The sequence below is a fragment of the Antechinus flavipes genome, chromosome 4 (assembly GCF_016432865.1).
Source record: "Antechinus flavipes isolate AdamAnt ecotype Samford, QLD, Australia chromosome 4, AdamAnt_v2, whole genome shotgun sequence".
NCBI lineage: Eukaryota > Metazoa > Chordata > Mammalia > Dasyuromorphia > Dasyuridae > Antechinus > Antechinus flavipes.
Genome location: NC_067401.1, coordinates 286573204 through 286594052, shown reverse-complemented (window position 1 = coordinate 286594052; position 20849 = coordinate 286573204). Strand labels below are relative to the sequence as shown.

At 36.2% G+C, this 20849-nt stretch overlaps 1 protein-coding gene across 2 annotated transcripts in view; it reads left to right on the top strand.

Moving 5' to 3' along the window:
• SESN1 (sestrin 1) overlaps positions 1-20849 on the top strand; it is a 130383-nt gene that overhangs the window by 94367 nt on the left and 15167 nt on the right. The window contains exons 1-3 of one of the 2 annotated variants that reach the window (XM_051997504.1): positions 10099-10380; positions 19368-19433; positions 20486-20686. In XM_051997504.1, coding sequence (XP_051853464.1) covers positions 10276-10380; positions 19368-19433; positions 20486-20686 — 372 coding nt within the window. In that variant the 5' untranslated portion in view covers positions 10099-10275. Of the gene's footprint in view, positions 1-10098; positions 10381-19367; positions 19434-20485; positions 20687-20849 lie in introns of those variants that run through there. The other variant, XM_051997503.1, reaches the window with a different exon arrangement.

Here is a 20849-nt window from a genome sequence, read left to right as displayed (position 1 = left end):
CCTTCCCCTACCCTCTCAGCTGAGAACTTTATCTCATATTTTATAGAAAAAAAAATTGAGACAATGAGCTTACTTTTCTCCTTTTCCTGTCACTCAGGTTCCTTCTGCCATTATGTTCTCTTTCACCTGTTTCTCATGATGAATTGATTTTACTCCTTACCAAGGCCAATCTCCTCTACTTGCTCAAGTGATTCCATTTCATCCTGTCTCCACAGATTTGTCTCCTCTGTCATTTGCATTTTATTACTTATTTTCAGTTTCTGCCCATTTACTGGCACATACCTTACTGCCCATGTCTCCCCTATTCTTAAAAAAAACTTTCATTTGATCCTTCTATCTCTGCCTACTATTAACCTGCATCTTTTCTGCCTTTTGTAGCTAAGCTTCTTGAAAAGGCCATCTACAATCAATGCCTCTTCTTTCTTCTTCTCTCTTCTTAAATCCTTGCAGATTGGTTTCTGATCTTATCCCAACAAAACTGCTCTCTCTAAGTTAGTAGTGGTGTCCTATTATTCTAATGACTTTTTCTTAATCCTCAATTCTCTTTAATCTCTGCATTTGATACTTCTGATAACTCTCTTCTCCTTCATACTGTCTTCTCTCAAGTTTTTCAGGACACCACTTTTCCTATGAAACTTTATTAATCACACCCACAGATTTTGTCCTTGGACCTTTTCTCTTTTTTCTTTATTCCTACTTTGACAGTTCTTCTGGATTTAAATACATCTCTGTATTAATGATTCTCATCTACCTATCCTGCTCCAAGCCTTTCTGCTGATTTCCAATTTTGCATCGCTAGCTGCCCTTCAGACCTCTCAAACTGGAGGTCCAATAGATATCTTAAACTAGAAATGTCCAAAATAAAATCCATTGTCTTTCTTTATAAACCCTCCCCACTTCCTCTCTTGCCTGTTACTGTAAAGGGAACACCATCTTCCCTAGGAATCATCCTGTAATCCACATCATCTAGTCTATGGCTAATATTTAGTTGGTGGCCAAGGACTGTCAATATTACCTTTGCAGCATCTTTCATACAAGTTCCCTTCTCTCTGATCCTGGCACCACGATGGTGCAGGCTGGTGGGTCTGCCAGCCTCCAGGCTCTCCCCACTCCAGTCCATCTTCCATTCAACCACAGCATGGGGCTTAGGGATATGGCACCCCCATCTGGAAAATCCACAGAAATCTGAATTTTTTCCTTTTCTTTTTAAGCAGGGTTTACAGTATCTTATTGTAAAATTTGGGTTAATGTTATATACCACTATACATATATTTTATACATTTCTGAGTTTCTAAACTTTTTCGATGTCTGCTGGTCTTTGTCTGTCATCTGCAGGTTCTGCAAAACTACCTCCAAATTCCCATTTAATTTCTTACGCCAACCTACATTATATCCAAACCTCCAAGGGGAATGTCATTATGTGGAAGAGATAACTGTAGTGTGGTTTTCTCAGAGCATAAAATGCTCATGTCTCATACTTCCTTCTCTACCCCCCAAACTCCAGGATAAAATACAAAATCCTCAGTCTGGCATTCATAGCTCTTCATAACCTAGCTTCCTCCCATGTCTCCAATCTTCTTACACTTTATGCCCAGACATCTACTCTTTGGTCTGATGACATTGGCCTTCTTGCTGTTGCCCCCACAAATCACTCCATCATTTGGCTCCCAGCATTTTGTCTGTGTCTCTCCCTCCCCCCCACCTAGAATGTTCTCCCTTTTCATTTCCACTTATTTATTTCCATGGTTTCCTTGAAAAGCCCAGTCAAAAATCCTGTTTTCTACAGGAAGCCTTTCCCAAACCCGATTAATTATATATAGCTTGTTTGTATATGTTAGCTTATTTCCTCCTCCATTAACATGTGAACTTCTTGAGGATAGGGTCTGTCTTTTATAATTCTTTTTGGGTCTCCAGCATTTAGCACAGTACCTGCAAATTCTAGGTGCTTAATAATTGTTTATTGATTGATTCATCCATTGCTTTAAGGTGATAGACAAATTTCAAAAAGGGGGCAGCTAGGTGATAGTGGATAAAGTGCTGGGCCTGGAAATAGGAAGATTTATATTCCCAAGTTCAAATCCAGGCTCAGATACTTTCTAGCTATGTGACCCTGGGCAAGTCATTTTACTCTGCCTCAGTTTCCTCATCTGTCAAATGGCAGGAGAAGGAAATGGCAAACCATCCACTATCTCTGCCAAGAAAACCTAATGGGGATAAAGAGAGTGAGACATGACTGAAATGATTGAACAAATATCAAAGTCTCTATATTTCATTTGTAAAACTTAAGAATTTTAAACTTCCAAAGACATTTTTATATCATTGGTGAAATATTCCATCAGATGAAGGATCCATTTAATGTTTTTTCCTCCCAATGGAGCGGACACAGTCTGATGTCCATGGACTTCTTTGGATTAGCAAAATGTTTTGGTTTGACTTTTTTAACTTAAAATTTCATTTAGTTCCTTATAGGAGATATGATAATAGATTTAAGGCTAAGCAAAATATAGTTGGCTTAAGTTGTCTACTTGAAGAATGTCAGGTTTTATAGAAGTTGTATGTGACATTATGAACAAATCAGTAGTACCATTGTCCCTGGTACCCTTATTATCCCTCCAACTTTATACTCTTTCTATATCGTTTCCTTAGTTAGAATGTAAGTATCTTGAAAGTAGGGAGTATAGCAAATTGTTTGATATACCGATTCAGTATTCTTTTGGTCAATACTGCCTTTTGACTCAAGCAAGGAGAAGGGAGTCTGTGCCAACTTGCCTGGTGTCTTCAGAGGTCCTAGGCTTTGTTTTACCTTACTCATCCATATACATTAAACAATTATTAACTTAAAATGATAGATACACTATAAAACAATAATTATAAATGATCTGTATAACCAAATAAATATTACCTTTTTATATAATGTATATATCCTATGGAAGAAAGAAAACAAGCATTTATTAAGCACCTATTATATGTCAGGCACTGTGCTAAGTATTATAAGTATCTTGAGGCCACATCTGAACTCAGGTCTCCTTGACTCCAGGCCCAGCATTCTATCAGCTGAGCCTCTGCTACAATTACTGAATTTGAAATTTGGAAGTAAACATTTGGATTTGGAAAAATACTGCTTTGCTCTTTTTCGCTTCTAAGGAAGGACGTTAAATCTTCAAGGAGACAAATTTCAGCTCATTGTAAGGAACTGTTGAGAGGCATCTTGTCCTAGAGTAGCTGGCGTAGTTTGACATATGCTTCTTGTATGTCCTTGGATAAGTCACGTAAACTCTCATAGCTCTCAAAATCATTAAAATTCTCAGTGTTCTCAAAACTATCAAGGCAATACGTACCTATTAGTAAGAATAAAAATAAAAAATATTCATTTAATAAAGCATATGCATGTACTACTATACAAACACTTTGCTTTTACTAAAATATTAATTTTTAAAATATTAATTAATATTAATAGCATACTTTATATTTTGAGTAGTTAATTGCTTTTGATGTCTTATTTGTTTCCTAGAATTTCTAATCTGTCCTGCTTTGGCTGCTGAAAAATTCTGAGTGCTTTAACTAAATTCTTAATTGAAAAAGTAGGCTGCTAATTCTTTAAATTTATTTCTAAAATATATCATATTTGTTAATGTAATGACTGTAGCTATAATGAACTTGCAATTAGAAATTCTCCCATTTAAAGAAGGGAACAGTGACAGCACATGAACTTTTGTGTGTTCATGATATTGTATTGGATGATGTTTTCTATTATATATTGTTGCAATGGAAGCTATAGACCAGAACATTTTAATTTTGTACTTTACATGCTTGCACATATTTAAATTGTTATAAAAATATGGGGGGGGAGGTAGGTCGTTTAATTTTTAATGTGAAAGTACTGTGCTTGTATCAGCAATTGTAAGTTCCATTTGAATTCATTTTCTTATAATCTTAACCCATTTTGCATATTTAATACAAAATGATTATTTTAATTTCAAGAAAGAGTTATTGTTTCTGAGATTTCAAAAAGGGGGGGGACTATGAAATCTTAAGGCAATAACAATATTCTAATTTCTGGTTTATTTGCTGCCAACACAACAAATTTTAAAATAACAATTTACAGCTTAGTGTGAGGCACAAAATAAAAATTATCTTTATTGTTATCTATTTTGAGAAAACAAATATCAAGGTTTTTTATGAAGGGCTTTTTTTTTCTTGTGAAACATGAAGAAACAGCTCTGATCTACAATGAAATTTTTATTCACTCTTTTGTTCTTTGGTATACACTGTTGCAAAAGGGCAATATTTTCAGCTTTTCTTGGAATACATATTATTGAAGAGGGATGGTTTCCGATTTATTCAAACTTTGGATATTAGCTATAGAAACTTTTTCCTTTTCTTTTCAAAAGGTTGAAAACCTTTTCTTATTAATGATCTTGTTGGTATTTGTGATCTCTGGGTAGGTATCATGGACAGTATAAGAATACGGTGAGATAATATAATAAAATGTATTATAAACCATTGTCCTGGAATGAAGAGTAACTTCATCATCGTATATCTCTCAAATAACTAGGAGACAGGAGTGGAAAGAATCACTCTTTAACTCTCAGTGGTCCAGAACAAAGGTTTATTAGTATTAGTAATCCTGTGAACCAAATTTAGATAATAATAATTTTGGTCTTTATAGTTCAGTGTTTTAAATCATGATATGTCCTCTGGGGGAAAAAATGAATGCTGCAATAAATCTTCAATCATTCAGAATACCTTACATGAGCCCATGTGTTTTGTAATACATTTTCAAATGTTTATGTAGACAGATGATTTACCAAAACTAGTTGCGTGGATCTCTGAATAACCTGAGACAGTCCTGGTATGTTTTATACAAAGATCAGTTTTTTTGGTATGAATTTCCTATGTTCCAGCTTTTTCACTGTACAGAATGTCCCCAGACACTTTTGGGTCACTCTGTACTTGATTCTTAAAATTTTGCAGGATGTAAATAAGCCACTATTGTTGGGTCAGGGCTTTGGAATAATCAACAAAAGAAGAATAACCGTCTTGATGCTTTGGGTAAACTTGTTCTATAACTATCGAATTGATAATAAGTTGCTCTTTACTCCTGGGACCTTTTGGCATATCCTTTTTGTTTCTCAGTCAAAATATTTGTTTTCTTGTTGGTGTATATAGATATTTTTGGTCACACATACTTTGAAATTCTTTGCGTAAAATACATATGATTGGCCTATAGCTGGAGGAATCATCTTTTAGTAATAGAGATGATCTCTTCTATAAAGGTGGGATTACCCTTATAAATTGCTGACGTGATAATTGTCTCCTTAGTAATCCATGAACATATTGTGAAGCTTTTGAGCTGAGAATTATGAATTTACTCTGCTCTGCCTCCTTCTTGTTTTTCAGAAAAATTTTGTCAACTCTCTTGACAAAACAGTGTTGTTCGTTATATTTAGAGCACAGAAGCTTATGTTCCTTATCTGATCCAATTTGTATTTTTGTTATATTGGACTTATGATGACATAAACAACCAGAAATTCTTTACATTCTCCTCCTTTTGTGGATTCTATCTTGCCTCTGATTCGTTTTTCAACCCTTTTAGTAATCTTTCTGACTGATATTCAGTTGTTTACTTTTTTGTGTGCTGCTTTGCCTCCAAGCATTACCTTTTGACTTTTGCTTTAGAACATTTTTTTCTGGTCTTTCCTTTTTTCTTTTTTGTTGCCTTAGTTGGACAGTGTCATTTCAAGTTTTTTTTTTTTTAATTTAAATTGTTTAAAATTTTTAAAATTGCTTTTATATATAATTTGTATCATTAACTTTCCCCCTCCAAAAAAAGCCCACAAAAATATTTTCACAAAATTTTAGTTTAATAGATCAATTTCCTTTTCAAAATCATATGAAATATTGGTACTGTTTTTGCCTAGTAGGATTAATTTCTGAAGTTTACACTAGATAAAAATTTTGAAGGAGTTTAGGTTCTTCCGTTTTTCCCTCTTCAGATCTTAGTAACTACCTAATTCCAGTTTTTATCTTGGCTATCCTAATCAAGGCTTGAGGATGAAGTTATTTTTCCATGATTTCTCTGAATTTGTATTGAAAACCAGTGTTGTATAACATGACTCTGGGAGTGCTGTTGACAAAAAAAGCCATCTGAAAGCTTTGGCTGTCATAGCTAGGTCTGTTTCCAGTTTTATTATGATTTAGTGCTGGCACATAATGAAAGTATTCATGTCTTCAATTCATTTCACACCTACTCATAGTTTCCCAATTTAATAGTTAGCATCTCCTGTACTAAAGCATTTCCAGCAGGAGTGGTATGGGTATTTCTAATTTGTTCTGGTATATTTTGCCTTCTTTTGATCCCTTGATCTGCTGTACTGTATCAGGCTGATAATAGGAACATGCAACCGTGTGATGCCTGATCTATTTCTTTGCCTCTTGGAAGCAGTTGAAGGACACTGACCAGGTTACTAACCAATCAGGAAAATGACCAGAGCTCAGTTCACCAGAATATTAGGGTTTCTGCCAGGCCTTCACAGCTACTATCATAGTTGCCTCACAGCACATGATGTACCTGGCACTCTGAGTGCTATTCACCTACTTTGACATTACCTCCCATGGCAAAGATGATGCTTTGAGGAAATTATTATTTATTAGTTGGAAAACATGCTTCCATGTATATTACTATATTTTTGTCTATGTCTAGACTGGTGAATTTTCATTGTTAAAGGGAACTTACTCCAGAGAAAATTGCCTCCACCAGTGCGGATCCACCCTCTACACTATCCACTCATAGAAAATTGCCTCAGACGCAGAGACTTTAGTGACTTGCAAGCACCATATTAAGCTTATTATATTAAATATCTGCTATGTGCTAGGTATTATGCTCAGTACTGGGTTCACAAAGGAAGGCAAAAGTTAATCTTTTGTCCTCCAGCAGCTTGAAATCTAATAAGGGAGCCTACCAGCAAATGAATATGTACAAATGTTATGTACAGGATAAACAGGAGATAATTAACAGAGGAAAGACACTGAAGTCAGGAAGGTTCTGGAAAGACTCTATAGAAAGTAGGATTTTGGTTGGGACTCAAAGGAAGCCAGCAAGCATAACAAAGAGGGAAGAGTGTTCCAGCCATGAGAGACAACCAGAGAAAATGCCAGGAGCAGAGATGGGGTGTCATCTTTGTTAAAGAGCCAGTGTCACTGGATCAAAGAGAATCAAGATGCAAGAAAACTGGAAAGATGGGGGAAGGGAGAGAGCAGTTTGATTATGAAGAGCTTCAAACACGAAACAATGGAGTTTGGTTTAGATCCAAGAGATAATAAGCAGCCATTAGAGTTTATTGAATATAGGGTGACATGGTTGGACCCATGTTTTTTAGGAAAATCACTCTGGCAACTGAATGGAGGAGGGGCTTGAATAGGGAGTCTTGTGGCAGGCATTTCAACTAGTAGGCTATTGTAGTTGTCTGGCATTAGTTGACAAGGCCCTAGATCTATATGGCAGCCATAGAAACAGAAAAGAGAAGGGGGTATATTCAAGTGATGTCACAGCGCAACAGATTGCCCTGGAAGCTGGACAAGTGTGGATAAGATGTAGATGATACTAGGTTAGGAGTTTGGGGGACTGTGAGGATGATGATACTGTCTACCACAATAGAGCCCAAAGGCAGGTCTTGAAGCTGGGTCTCCATCAAGGGGAGTTATTGGTTCTGCCACTACATCTTAAATCTGGGGTCCCATTTAAAAAAAAAAAACTAGCTCTAGGTTATAATGATTATAGGTCAAAATTAGGTTTCCACTTCTTTATCTCCAAGGATTATTGTCTATTTATTACCAAGTTTAAGGGAAAAATCTGGAAGCTCTTTATCTGATATTTCTGATATTTATCTGATATCTGATAAAATATGGAATACATTTATCTTTTATATATATATATATATATATATATATATATATATATATATATATATAGGGTTTTCAACATGGAAAAGAGGTAACTAGAGATAATGAAGTTGACAAATAAGAATCTGTTCCTTCCATTCATGATATATAATTAAGAAAACCCTCCAAATAAGTTTGAAAAATATTTGCAGCATAAATCTTTTGGCTGCTTAAGACCACCTAAAATAATATGATAAATAAAACATAATAAAAGCCCATCACTATAACTTCTAAGAGACTCCTTCTTACATTGTCTCTAATTAACATTCTTAGCATTAGGTGAATTAATGGATATGTTATAACATCCTAATCAGAGAGATTAGAATTTGTAATAAGCAATTCAGTTGTTTTATTCTGCATCTTTTATGTTAGATTCCATGAGCAGCCACATTCTTAGCTCTGCTTCCCAAAATTTTTAATTTTATTTTTATTGCTCATGGGAGAGAATTTCTGTCTTTTTTCCCTGTTTTCTTTTCCCCACCACTCTGCCAATTCTGCCATAAGCCTATAAATGTTCGCTTATGGATGTTTCATTGTCAACTTCAAAACAAAATAATAAATTGAAATTTCCTTAAAATATATAACTGAAAGTAGAGCTTATTATTGACATACTCTCCATACTCTCATTTTATCTTTAATCAGTGAATAATTATTGAATGTCTGTTATGTATTCTCTCAGTACCTATAGTAGAAAATGAACACACTAAGAAACAGAATTTTACAGAAGCAATTTCTTTTTTTAACCTTACAGGTGTGTATTAGAGAAAAAGGACAAAATGAAATACATCGGGGAGGGATTTGAATTTGCTACTTCATATATGCCTTCATTTTGACAAAAAGAAATAACCTTGTTTTCACTTATTCCTGTAAGACATAAACTATTTACAAATTCCTAAGAGTTACTTATCCTATCTCAGAGTGAGAGTAAAACTGCCATTCACTCGGCCTAAAACATATTCACATTTTGAGTTCTACCATTTTGATACAGGGCTACATTATGCTACTCTTTGAAACTGTTTTTTCTTTTCCAAAATTGTAAAACTTTACCTGTCCACCTAAGTATTGAAAACAGTGGCTTCAGAAACAACTATCAAAAAACCTACCTAAAATTTTTATCTCCTTATTTTTTTATTTTTGTTAAAGTAGTTCTCTCCAACTTGGTAGATGCTTTTTTAATTGTTTAGACTAAACAAACAAAAAAAAGTCCCTGACTAAACCGGTGATAATTCTGCCAGAACTTAACTAAGTCTTATTCCTGATGCTTGTAAATTTTTCTCAACTTGACAAAATTTTGACAACTATCTACAGCTATTCCAACTCCATTGCAGCAGTAGATAGCTGAGGAAAGGAGTCGAAATATTTATTTGGGTTCGAAATTAAACAATTTCAATGACTTGCTTTAGGTGAAGTTTCTATGTCTCTTCCTAAATTCATTATATAAGTATTTTCTTATTAATCAGAGATCTTGAGAGAGCAATCATTCGAAAAACTTTCTATCTACTTGGAAGACCAGAGAATTCGGGTATCTTCAAATGCCCATCATCTCTTTAGGAGAGACAATAGTAATAGTTATTTCATGGGTTACCAAAAATAAATTTCAAGTGCAATTTAGGCCATCTTGTACCCCACTTTTTCCTGCATTCACTGGTTCACAGGTCAACCCTGCTGAAATGGCAAAGAAGGAGAATTTTTGGTTTACAAAAAGAAATGAAAAATGACTCATCCTTGGCATTTGCGGGTCAGACTAGATGTATACAGAAGCTTTGGGTTTTGCCCTACGAAAAAATGCAAGCCTGGTTTGGGATGAAGAGAAGGCAATTGGGGCTGAGTTCATTCAGTAGCTCGAGCTGCCCACTGGACCACTTGGAACTCTAACCTTCAGTTTGACTGACCACGTTCCCTGGACTGCAGAGCTTGCTCCCCCTCGATGCTTCTCGCCCCTCCTTCCCGAGTTGTTTTTGCCCTGGTGGTGTCAGACACTCCTCGACCAGCCAGCCCTTCTTTGCACGAGGGGGCGGGGCGCCCCAGCAGCCGCCCCTGCATTGGAGAATGGGGCTGTCAGCGCCCGGAGACAGAGGCGGGGGCTGCTCGTCTTGTTTGTTCCCGGCCGCTGGATAGCAGGCCCCGCCCCCACGCCTGACGCTTGTGATTCCTCTGCGCTGACTCGGGCGGCCGCAGCCCAGAGGTCCGTGGGCTCTGTGGCGCTGCGAATCCCGTGGCTGGAGCAGTCAGAGTGGCAGCAGCGCTGCCCGCAGCCAGTCCGCCCCGCTGCTGCCAATTGCAGGTTGGGCTTGCGGGAGCCTCTTTTACACGAACTGTAGCAGAGGAGCAAATATGCGCCTGGCGACGGCAGCGAACGCGGCGTACACGGCCACTCTGGCGGTCACGGAGCTGCTGGGCTGCAAGCAGTGCAGCGGCAGCGGCGGCGGAGCAAGAGAGGTACCTGGGCGGGCGGGCTGGGCAGGGGGTTCCGCGAGAGGGGATTGTTTGTGCGGAGCCCAGTTTTCTGCCGGGAGTCTTTTCAGATCCTCCAACTCTTGACTGTTAAAACCCATTAACCGCGTTTTATGCTGGAGCTCTTCGAATGCCCGAGAAGGAAAGGGCTGGCTGACCAGCGAGCCCTTGCGCCACCCGGCCCCGGCCCTATCCGCGCCGCTGCTCTGGGCCAGCCGAACAGCTGGCTTCCTTCTCGGACCTGGCCCCCTGGTCCAGGTAAAGAGCCATTTGTCCAAGGTGTGATCGTGTATTCTTGTTCTCCTCTGGCTACAATGACCGAGTCTGGAAAGTAATGTTGCTATAGTGTGGTTAATCAAAGCAAGCCTCCTTCAGTACACAAACCATCGAGGCTTGTCGAACAAGCCCCCACAAGTCAAGGGGACGTAAAACCCTTGATCTTTCTAAAATATTCTATGGGGATTTTGCCTTATCCTGTAAGTAGTGCTTGCTCTTCCACTGCCTTTTTCCTTATATTTGTGGTTGGTTTTTCCAATGAATACATTTGAATTACTTGCTTGAATAATGCACTATCAGTTTGGTTATCTGTTTATCTGAACTCTCTCCTGTTCCTGAGATCGTGTTTAGAATAGGCCGGTAAATTCAGAAATTGTTTTGTCCTTAAAGTGGTTACATATGAAACTGGGGTGGGTGTTTTTGGAAGGAACCACATAGCATGAGCTAAATCTCCATTGACTGACTTGAAGACAGAGGAGAGAATCAATTGGGGAAAACTGCAGTTTAAGTTGAATCAGAATTTGAGTTGAATTAAGAATGCTTTTGCCCTGCTTAATCTAAGAAAACGGTTTCAATCTTTTTTATGCAGCTTTGTCAGATAAATGGACATAATTTAAAGATAAAATACCTGTAAGATATGGATCCATTGATGTTTTTGCTTAAATGAAGAGTACTACCCATTGTGTCAGAATTTTGTTTTCTTTGAAGATTATAGGAAAGTACTGAATACTTTCAGATGTTTATAGGTACATGACAAAACATGCCGTTTGTTGGACAGTAGAACAGTTTTAAAATATTTTTTCAGATGCTCAAGTATTAAAAGTTTTCCCAAAAAGCAGAAATAACAATTGGAAAAATGTTGCATTCATATTATAATTCTGATTAAGGGTGTTATAATAGATTATTATTTGAATAGCCCTCTTAGTGTCCAATTAGACCTTGGTTTTAGTTTTAGTAGTGTTTGTGTACAGAATACTGGATAATCCACCTAACTAAAAGATTTTTTTTGGTTTTTTGTTTTAATTTAGCCTTGTGGGGCAGCTAGGTGGTACAGTGGATAGAGCACCAGCCCTGAATTCAGGAGGACCTGAGTTCAAATTTGGTCTCAGACATTTAACAGTGTTAACTTGCATTACTGTGTGACCCTGGGCAAGTCACTTAACCCCAATTACCTCAGAGAAAAAAAATTGGCCTTGTAAACTAGAAACCAAAAAAGACAAAATTTTAAATCCTAAGTTGATTAGCATCTTTATGGAATTGTGTTTTAAGAAAACAGGAACTTTTCCAGGTGTTTGCAGAGCCCAAGATATGAGAACCTGGATTTGTATTTTAAAAATTATAGAGAGTTATCTGTTGTCAGCTAGTGCAATCCCCTCATTTTACAGCTAAGGAACTGAATTGGGGAGAAATTAAATGATTTATTATCAGTGTCAGAATTCAAACCCAGATCCTTTGACACATTAGGGGTTAGTGATCTTTGGTTTACATAGAATTTTCCCGATTTGTGAAAGGATTAAAAATTAAATTATTTTAAGCTTCTTTAATATATTTGTAATATGAATTGATTTTGGTAGAGCATTTATTAAGATCTTATGTGCCAAACATTTACGCCATCTTTCAACATATTTGTTTATAAAATGACACACATAATGATTACCATTCACGAATTTTTCTTGCCTCCTTAGTTATTGAGAACTGACAAGGAGAAAAGATCATAAAAGTAGAAGGCATCAAGATGAAATGACTTGTACAGAGTCACAAAGCTGGTTCATGGCAGAGCCTGTTTTAGAGTCTAGATCTCCAGAGCCCCTTATCTAGACTCTCTTCATTAAACTGTGACACAGTGTTATGAAATCAATGAAGTTATCCTGGATGACGTCTTATTAAAAAGAGAATTTAAGTATTAGAAAATACTAAGTGTAGTTTTCAGTATTTCTAAATAACTTATTGGTAGTGTGAATGAATCAATTCTAAGGGAAATGTTAACTCATTTTATTATGGAAGAAGTTTTTAAAATCAGTTCTAATTTATTGATCATATTTAAAATTTTTTTCAAATACTGTTGGTAAAGAGCCTACATGAATTGTTATGACTCCATTGAGGCCAAAATATTTTGTCAAGTCATTGGTTAAAAAAAAAAAAAAAAATCAAGATAGTTAAGTTTGTTGGATTTAAAAACAAAACCAGAAAAGTTTCAACTACTTCTGACATGGTGTAAATGGTCTTAATCGTGTCCCATGGCATTTATTTTAAAATATGCAACTTCATAGATGAACCTTTAATAAACTCAAAACCCAAAACCATCTGATTAGAACAACTTTTGAGAAATCATAGTGATTTATAATATGCTGGGGCACTTTGTTCACTTTTTTGTCATACTTTATTAGGAATTTACATTCTTGATTCTGAAAGTTAGGTCCCTTACCATGTTGTGGAGGGGCAGTCTCTGCATAGGGTAAAAAAATATACGTAATGATGAAAGCATAGTTCCTTGGAGAATTGATGAAGTAATTCAGAAAATAATCTTAGTGTTATATTGTACTTGGCTAGGTTTTTTTCCAAGATGACAGCCTGTGGTTATCAATTCAGTGTCCAAAGAACTATTGATCTTCCCAATTCCCTCTTTTTATATACAGGCTTGCCCTCTGTGAGGATGTGAAATTTACAATCCCATTATCAGCTATTGCTCTTTTAAAGTCCTGTCCTTTAGGCATATAATGCATATTAGAGTTGTTTGCTTGATAGTTAAGAGATCCAAGACTTCACCTGCACTTTGTCTCTCCATGGCTGCTCACCCTTTTCTGTGTCTTGGCGTTCAGGCTTCATGAGTTTTTGTGGCCAAAATAATTTCTCATTTGTAAAACCAGTCTTCTTTCTGGTGATGGGACATCTTTGTGAATGAAGCCCTCAGCCTCCCAACCTGCAGTCTGGCACCCAGCCTGCACAGGAAACTTTTTTGGTTTAGTGTAGGACCAGGTGCCACAGCTTGTATTCTACTGGCAGAGCTATTAAGACCTAGGGTTTCTTTCACACAACTTCAAGACATTGGTAGGATTTTAATGACATTGTTTGAGCGATTCCTATGGAAACCACTTTTATCAGATGTTAAAGGGAGGAAAGTATTCAATGTAAGTGAATAGTCAAGGTTCATCCTTAGTTGCCTGTACTTACTATATTGTAACTGGTTGAAGGAAAGCTATATTTTTTCCCTTCTTAAATTGTATAATGAACATAAATTAACCTTTTATGACTCCAAATTACTATTACTGTTGTAAAGAAATTATTGATAGTAATATCTGATGACTCAGAAAAAAATTATTGTAGTGCTCAGAACTCATTGTATTAGACTTAACTTACTGATTGTTGTTATTGTGTCTCCTTTCTACCATTTTTTTGTCTTTTCACTTCCTGTCAGATGCTGTTATTCATATGCCTGGCTCTAGCAGCACCTTCCCTTCCCTTTGCTTTGATTTTCCCAGCTGTAAAAGGGAGAGTAATAATAATCAGAAATTAACTCTTTAGGTGGTGGGGAAAGTGCTTTTACAAAGCTTGAAATGCTAGGTAGTAATCTAAGTTATTAGAATTAGGATCTTGTGACACCTAGTATGGTTGTTAAAAAGCTTTTCCTTTCTCCTTCCTCTGGACTCTTAGTAATGTTGTGGGCTAAGTGACAGTTTTCTATAGTCTCTTTCCTCTGGATTCTTAATAATGAAGTTGTGGGCTAAGTGACATTTTTCTGTAGTTCTAGGTATCCATATTGGGGGGGGAGGGTGTCTTTGTCAATAGTGAGGAGTGTGGGCTGCATTTCTCTTATCTCTCTATGTAGTATTTCCAAAAGCTTATAACTCTACTACTGCTTCTCCAACTTGTTAGAGTGCTGCCAACCTAAGTAAGAAATAGCTTAATTATCTCCAGTTATATTATGCTTTGGGCTGCATGTGAAATTTTCAAAGTCTCAGTGTAAAAATCCTTAACTTAGAGTAATTGCTTTGAACAGCATAATTTTATCTCACACTACATAGCTTATTTGAGTTTTTGTCAATCCCCAAAATACAAGTTTTCTTTGCTGTCAAAATAAGGTCAAGTAAATACTATGGTTTTGTCTACTGTGGGACAAGTGCAACCATTGCTTCCCATTTAGCTAGTGTTAAGGCAAAGTAATGTAGTGAGAAAAGGATTCCGGACAGGTGTGCCAGTTTTCCCCCAATAAATTGTAAACCTGTAACAAATTTTTATCAATGTGTAAAAAGTCTTTATCACCAAATACCCTTCCTTCAAATTTGTAATTCTCGTTTATCTTCCACAACACTCGAAGGAGGAGGTACTAGATGTGTCTCTCTCTGTTACAAGCTTTAAAATTGATTTTATGTGGAACAATTTAAAAATGACATGTTGAATTTATTTAGTTGTTTCATTCATGTCTGACTCTTCAGGATCTTTTGGGGGATTTTCTAGGCAAAGATAAAGCAGCAGTTTACTTACCATTGTCTTCCCCAACTCATTTTACAGATAAGGAAATAAGGATAGTGACTTGCCTAGGGTCACACAGAAAATATCTGAGGCCAGGTTTGCACTTCCTGACTTCAGATCAAGCACTATCCTCTGTGCCACCTAGCTGTTCCTGGATTCATTATTTACTTTAAAAAAAAAAAAAAAAGATTACATAATAGAAATCTGTGATTTCATACATGGTTCTTTTTATGTTCATTGCTTATGGAAATGTTCATATTTGATGTTAATAACAGAATTTGTGCTTTTATATTTATACTTTTAAAAATAAAAATATAAATGCTTACACACACACACACACACACACACACACACACACACACAGATTTGACAAAGAAAGAATGAATTATAGCCTGATTTGCTGGAAAGAGTTTGAAAAAAGGCTTTAAACTCAGTTCCTGGGTTGGAAAGTCACAGCATCCAGGAAATGGGGAGTACATGATATATCTATAGACATACCATGGCTTTAAAAATCTTTATTAATATTCTCTAAGTTATGGGAGATGTTCATTTTTAAGGACCTAATTCAGTTATAATAATATTTGATTGTATATTTTTTTAATCTTCCTGATCAATAGGGTTCCTTTGGTGACAGCTTATTTTATTATGTTAAATGAGATAGGTTAATTTTAAAGTTGGCAGGATAACATGGTAGATATCGCTTGGTTTTCTTCTCACAAATTGAATCAAGTCTGTCTACAAAGAAGAGTAAAAAAGGAAGCAAAACTTGGTATTTTGGGGGCAGAATAAGTTTTACTTAGAGGAATAACAATTTATTTTAAAATCGGGTTCCTTGTTTGGGTTGCATCTTAAGAGTTCACCAAGAATACATTGTCACTTTTAGGATACCTGAAACTATTTCTTTTTAGTTAATAGTAAAGAAAAATCCACTTTTTCTCCCTTATTTCAAATATGTGTGGTACTTTTTAGGAATGCAACAAGACATGTTTTGTAGCTTGCTCTAGGTTTAGAAGCCCTAACAGGTATGATTTTAGATAAATATTTGTCACACTTCAATTGCTCCAGCAAAGGACAGATTATTGAGATGATGGAGGAAAAAAAATCCTTTTTTTTCCCTTTCCTACCTTTTCCTCTTGGTTTTGTACTATTAAACAAATATCACACATGCTTTAGGTTTAGTAGGAAGCTAACCTTGATTTTGTTTGATATTGGAAGAGAGAAGTGAAACCAGGAAGCCCGAAATGGGCCCAAGGCTTGCCCTGAGAACTGTGGAGTGGAACTGGTCTTAACTGGTCCCTGTTTTTCCTTGCTTTTCTCAGATTCTCTTTCCTCCAACTTTGCATTGTCCTATTGCTTTCTAGGGAGAACAGTGTGATGCTTTACACTTAGATGAGGGAGCTGGGATCAGAAACATCTGAGCTTGAATGCTTAGGTTTCCTCCTCTTTAAAATGGAGATGAGTGTAGAAGTTATCTCACTAGGGTTGTAAGAGCCAAATGAATTAATGTATTTTTAATATTATTTTATGTACTTTTAATATTATTAAAGTATTACTTCACTACTCGGTCACTTCCTGGAAATATCTGAATTTAACTCAAAGGAATGCCAAATAGTGAAATTTCATCTGTTGTATAGAAATCAGGTGATGGGGGAGTTGTTGGAATAGCCTCAGAAAATAGGACTGTGGCTTGATAACTAATTAATTGTCTTGATAACAGTAAATTACCAACATTTGACAAGAAGGATAAAAATAGAAGACTTGAGAATCTCTTGGCATTCTTGTTGGAGATATCCATGGAATAAGTTAAATTACTGATGCTCAGCCTTTTTGGAATGGCAACACTCTGATTATTTTTGTGACATCCTCTCATTTTGCCTTCCTAAGAATGATCTCTAACATGCTTCCTTTAACAATTAAGGTGAATTAATTCTAACTTCTCAAGGAGAGAAGATAAGCAAATTTGAAATAGTGGTACAGTGGCCAAGGGATAACAAAGAGAGGAGTATTGGGAATTATTCCTTGTTCATTATTTAAGTTAACTTTTGGTCTATGAATATACAATATATACATTTTAAAAATTAGAGTAAAGAGGAAAGGAATATTCTCTTTAAAGAAGCCCACCCTGAAAAATAGCCTAGGTTTAAATGAAAGAACCAAGATAGATGAAAGACTGAAGATATATTATCTAGATTGATGCTTTCACTTTACTGGTAGGGAGAATAAGTATATACCCAAGGGAAATACAAAGAGCATTTTCTTACTTCATGATCAGCATCCTGTCTGTTGCATCAAGACTAATATACTGGATTTTTAACAGAGAACCAGAAGAAGAAATTATTCTTAGACATAGCAGTTTCCCTGGAAAATAAGGACCCACCAGTTTGTGTGTGTGGGGGGGAGGGGGGAAGCCTTTACCAACAAGCATTTACTAAGTTCCGAGCCCTATCTTGGGTTGGAAGAAGTGGAGCATACCTGGGTAAAGAAAGAGGGAAAAAAAATCAATCACATAGTCCCTGACTTCAAAAAAGTTCTAGATCTTAGGAGATAAAAGTTCACATACATGTAACAATTAGAAGATAATTTGATGGCCAGAAAGCATTATAGATCCCAATAAAGAAACTGAGACCCAAGTACGTTAAACACTAATTAAATGTCACTGAAATGGATACTAAGGGATAAGTCACTTGGACCCAGTGGAACATGTTTCTTTCCTGTAAATACAGAACTTCCGGAAAGGCTGATTGAAAAAGTGGAGCTGAAACTGCTGTGCAGCCTGCGTATTGCTATTCCTCATTTTGCATTTTAGGGGCTTCATTGTGGAAGTTACTGCATTCTTGTCCGAATGATGTTTTGAGTTTTAAGGAATGTGTTTTTTTCTGACAGTTTGTTGTGGGGAATGATAAAAATTGAGATTTGAAATTGTGACTAGGTTTGACCACTAGATGACATTTAGGGCATCTACCACCAAGGTTGACAGAACATTGTAGTTTTTGTAGGTTATTCCTGGTAGGGAAATCAAATCTTCACTCCTTTAGACTTGAAGTTATGTATTCATTTATTTTGTAGACTCATCTGGCACATATGAACTCAATGTATGAACACATTGACCTGCCCTAAAAAAGATGGTCCTTAAGTTTTTCCTGGGTGCCCTATTTTAATAATCTTTAGGAGCAAGATGCTTTCACTAACTTAGACCAAGGTTTTTGGGTTGTAGCCAAGTTTTTCTCTCTTTTTAAAAAGGAAAACATCTGGTTTGAATCACAAAGAACATTTGAAAGCACAGGGGAGAGGGTGGAGATTATATTTTATGTAATTATGTGAGTAAGGGTTAATGTTTAACCATGCAGTCTCTAAAATTTTTTATTTTGTCTTGAAAGATATGAGACTGAGTTGGTTGGCAGAGACCTCAAAAAAAATTCAATTATTGGGGTAGCTCTTAAGAGCACATTATATGGAAAAGGAGACTTCTTTCAACTTCAGAAAACTTAAGTCACTTAGGGGGTAGGCTGCTATATGGAACCTTTATCATATGTGTTAAAAGGGAAGCCCTTTAATTTTTCAACTATTGATATGTAATGGAAGCATTACCATATGATACACTAAAAAATAAAGAGTATTAATCTAAACTGAAACACTCTGTAAGTGAAAGTTTCTCCAAATTTGTTTTCTTGGATCCTCTAAAAAACATCGATTGCTTTTTATTTTTTTGATCAATAATCAGTTGTGGTTTTTTTCCCTTAGAATTTCCTTTAGTTATAAAGTTTTGTTACAGGGATCATGTCATAATTTCCTTCAAAACGTTTTGGTTTATAATAAATCTTAAGGGTACAATTTTTTTTTTTTTCAGAAAAGATGTCTAAGGATTCATGTGTTGATTTGAATGTGCAAACACATGGGTCTTATTTTGTATCACTGACGATCCACACGGTTGACTGCTGTGTGCTGAACGTTTTGTTCTAGACTTTCTGCCAGCCAAGTACCTTATGCAAAACTATGGTTTTAGTAAAACAGGTTTTCTTGTTTTTAGTCAGAATGGCACTGTGATCTGTGGTTAGCTTTAAGATGCAAACAGAAAAGGGAAGAGTGTGGATCTAGGCATGAATACCAGCATACTGCCCAAACAAGTCTGTCTCTGTCTGGTTGGGTAGCTGTTTTTTCCATTTCCAGAGCTCCAGTTCATGTTGTTTACTGCTCAAGATTTGAGATGGTGTAATTTTCTTTTCTAGGAACTTGGAATTAGAATTCCTCGACCACTAGGACACGGACCAAGCAGATTCATCCCAGAGAAGGAGGTATGTTATTTGCAAAGGTACATAGTGAACTGTATGGTTTTAAGGAGAGGTTTTCAGAACCTACTTTTGGGCATTGGAGTAAATGTTGGTCAACAAAATGTTTTATGCAAAGCTCACCACAATTCATCATCATAGTTTGGCAGTAAATCTATAGAATTATAAGCTGTGATTTATCTTACTTTGTGACACGTTTTAACAGTTAAGTAGAGAAAGCCAAGACTTGTTTTTCAGTGATGATACTCCACCCCTTCATTTCAAACAATGGCCAACTTTTCCCATGCTTTCAGTTACTCAGCAGTAGTGGGTGTACAGTCAATCTCTGCTATCCCTGTACTGGATCATCAGTACTCAAAAGCAGCTGTACTTAATTTTCTCTAAAAAAATTTTTTTTTGCATTGCTATCACTTTTCACCGATAGCCCCCTTTCCTTTCCTTGTTTGACAGTGTCTTACCTCCAACCTATCATCTGCCACCTTCTATGATATGTGGGAGGTGATGCTGTACTGTCCGACTGTTACAGTCACAGTTGATTCCTTGTGTTCAACTTCCCACCAGACTAATTTTCATGTCTCACATGAAATAATGTTCATAAAATAATTTGCAGAATTGGAGGTGCTTTTGCAAATGTGAGTTACCATCAGGAGTATAGTGGTAGAGTGGGAAAAAAACAGGCCTGGGAGCCAAGAGACTGGAATCTGCCCCATAATGATTGTGACTATAGAAGTAAGTCACAACCTCTCTAGGCCTGAGTTTTCTCATCTGTAAAATGAAGAGATTCATTAAGGTCCCTTCCAGTTGTTAACAGCCATTAGTCTTACCTTATGAGAGCTTTAGGAATGTATCTTGTGAGGTCTCATATCCCAACATGTTTCCTAAATTTAATTCCTGATGCAAATTGCTGCCAAATTTGTAAACCATTTTTTTCTTTTAATATCAACAGATAAATTAAATTTGTGTTGTACTGGTTGGAGTTATGATCAAAAAGTATAGTTTTAAAAATGTATAGTAACAACTTGCAAAACTGATATTTTTTCCCCTTCTCATTTCTGCAGATTCTTCAAGTGGGTAATGAAGATGCCCAGATGCACACTTTGTTTGCTGATTCTTTTGCTGCTTTGGGTCGTTTAGACAACATTACCTTAGTGATGGTTTTTCATCCACAATATCTAGAAAGTTTCTTAAAAACCCAACACTATCTACTACAGATGGATGGGCCACTCCCTCTTCATTACCGACACTACATTGGAATAATGGTGTGTGAAGGTTGAGTGAAAATTAATTTATCCCATCTCTCTAAAGGGAATGCCTTAAAAAAGTTTTGTATTTGAATTTTTAACTGGATTTTTATTGGGGATAATATCTATATTTTTATCTCTTATAACTTTAAACAGAAGGTGATGATGGTATACAAGTAAT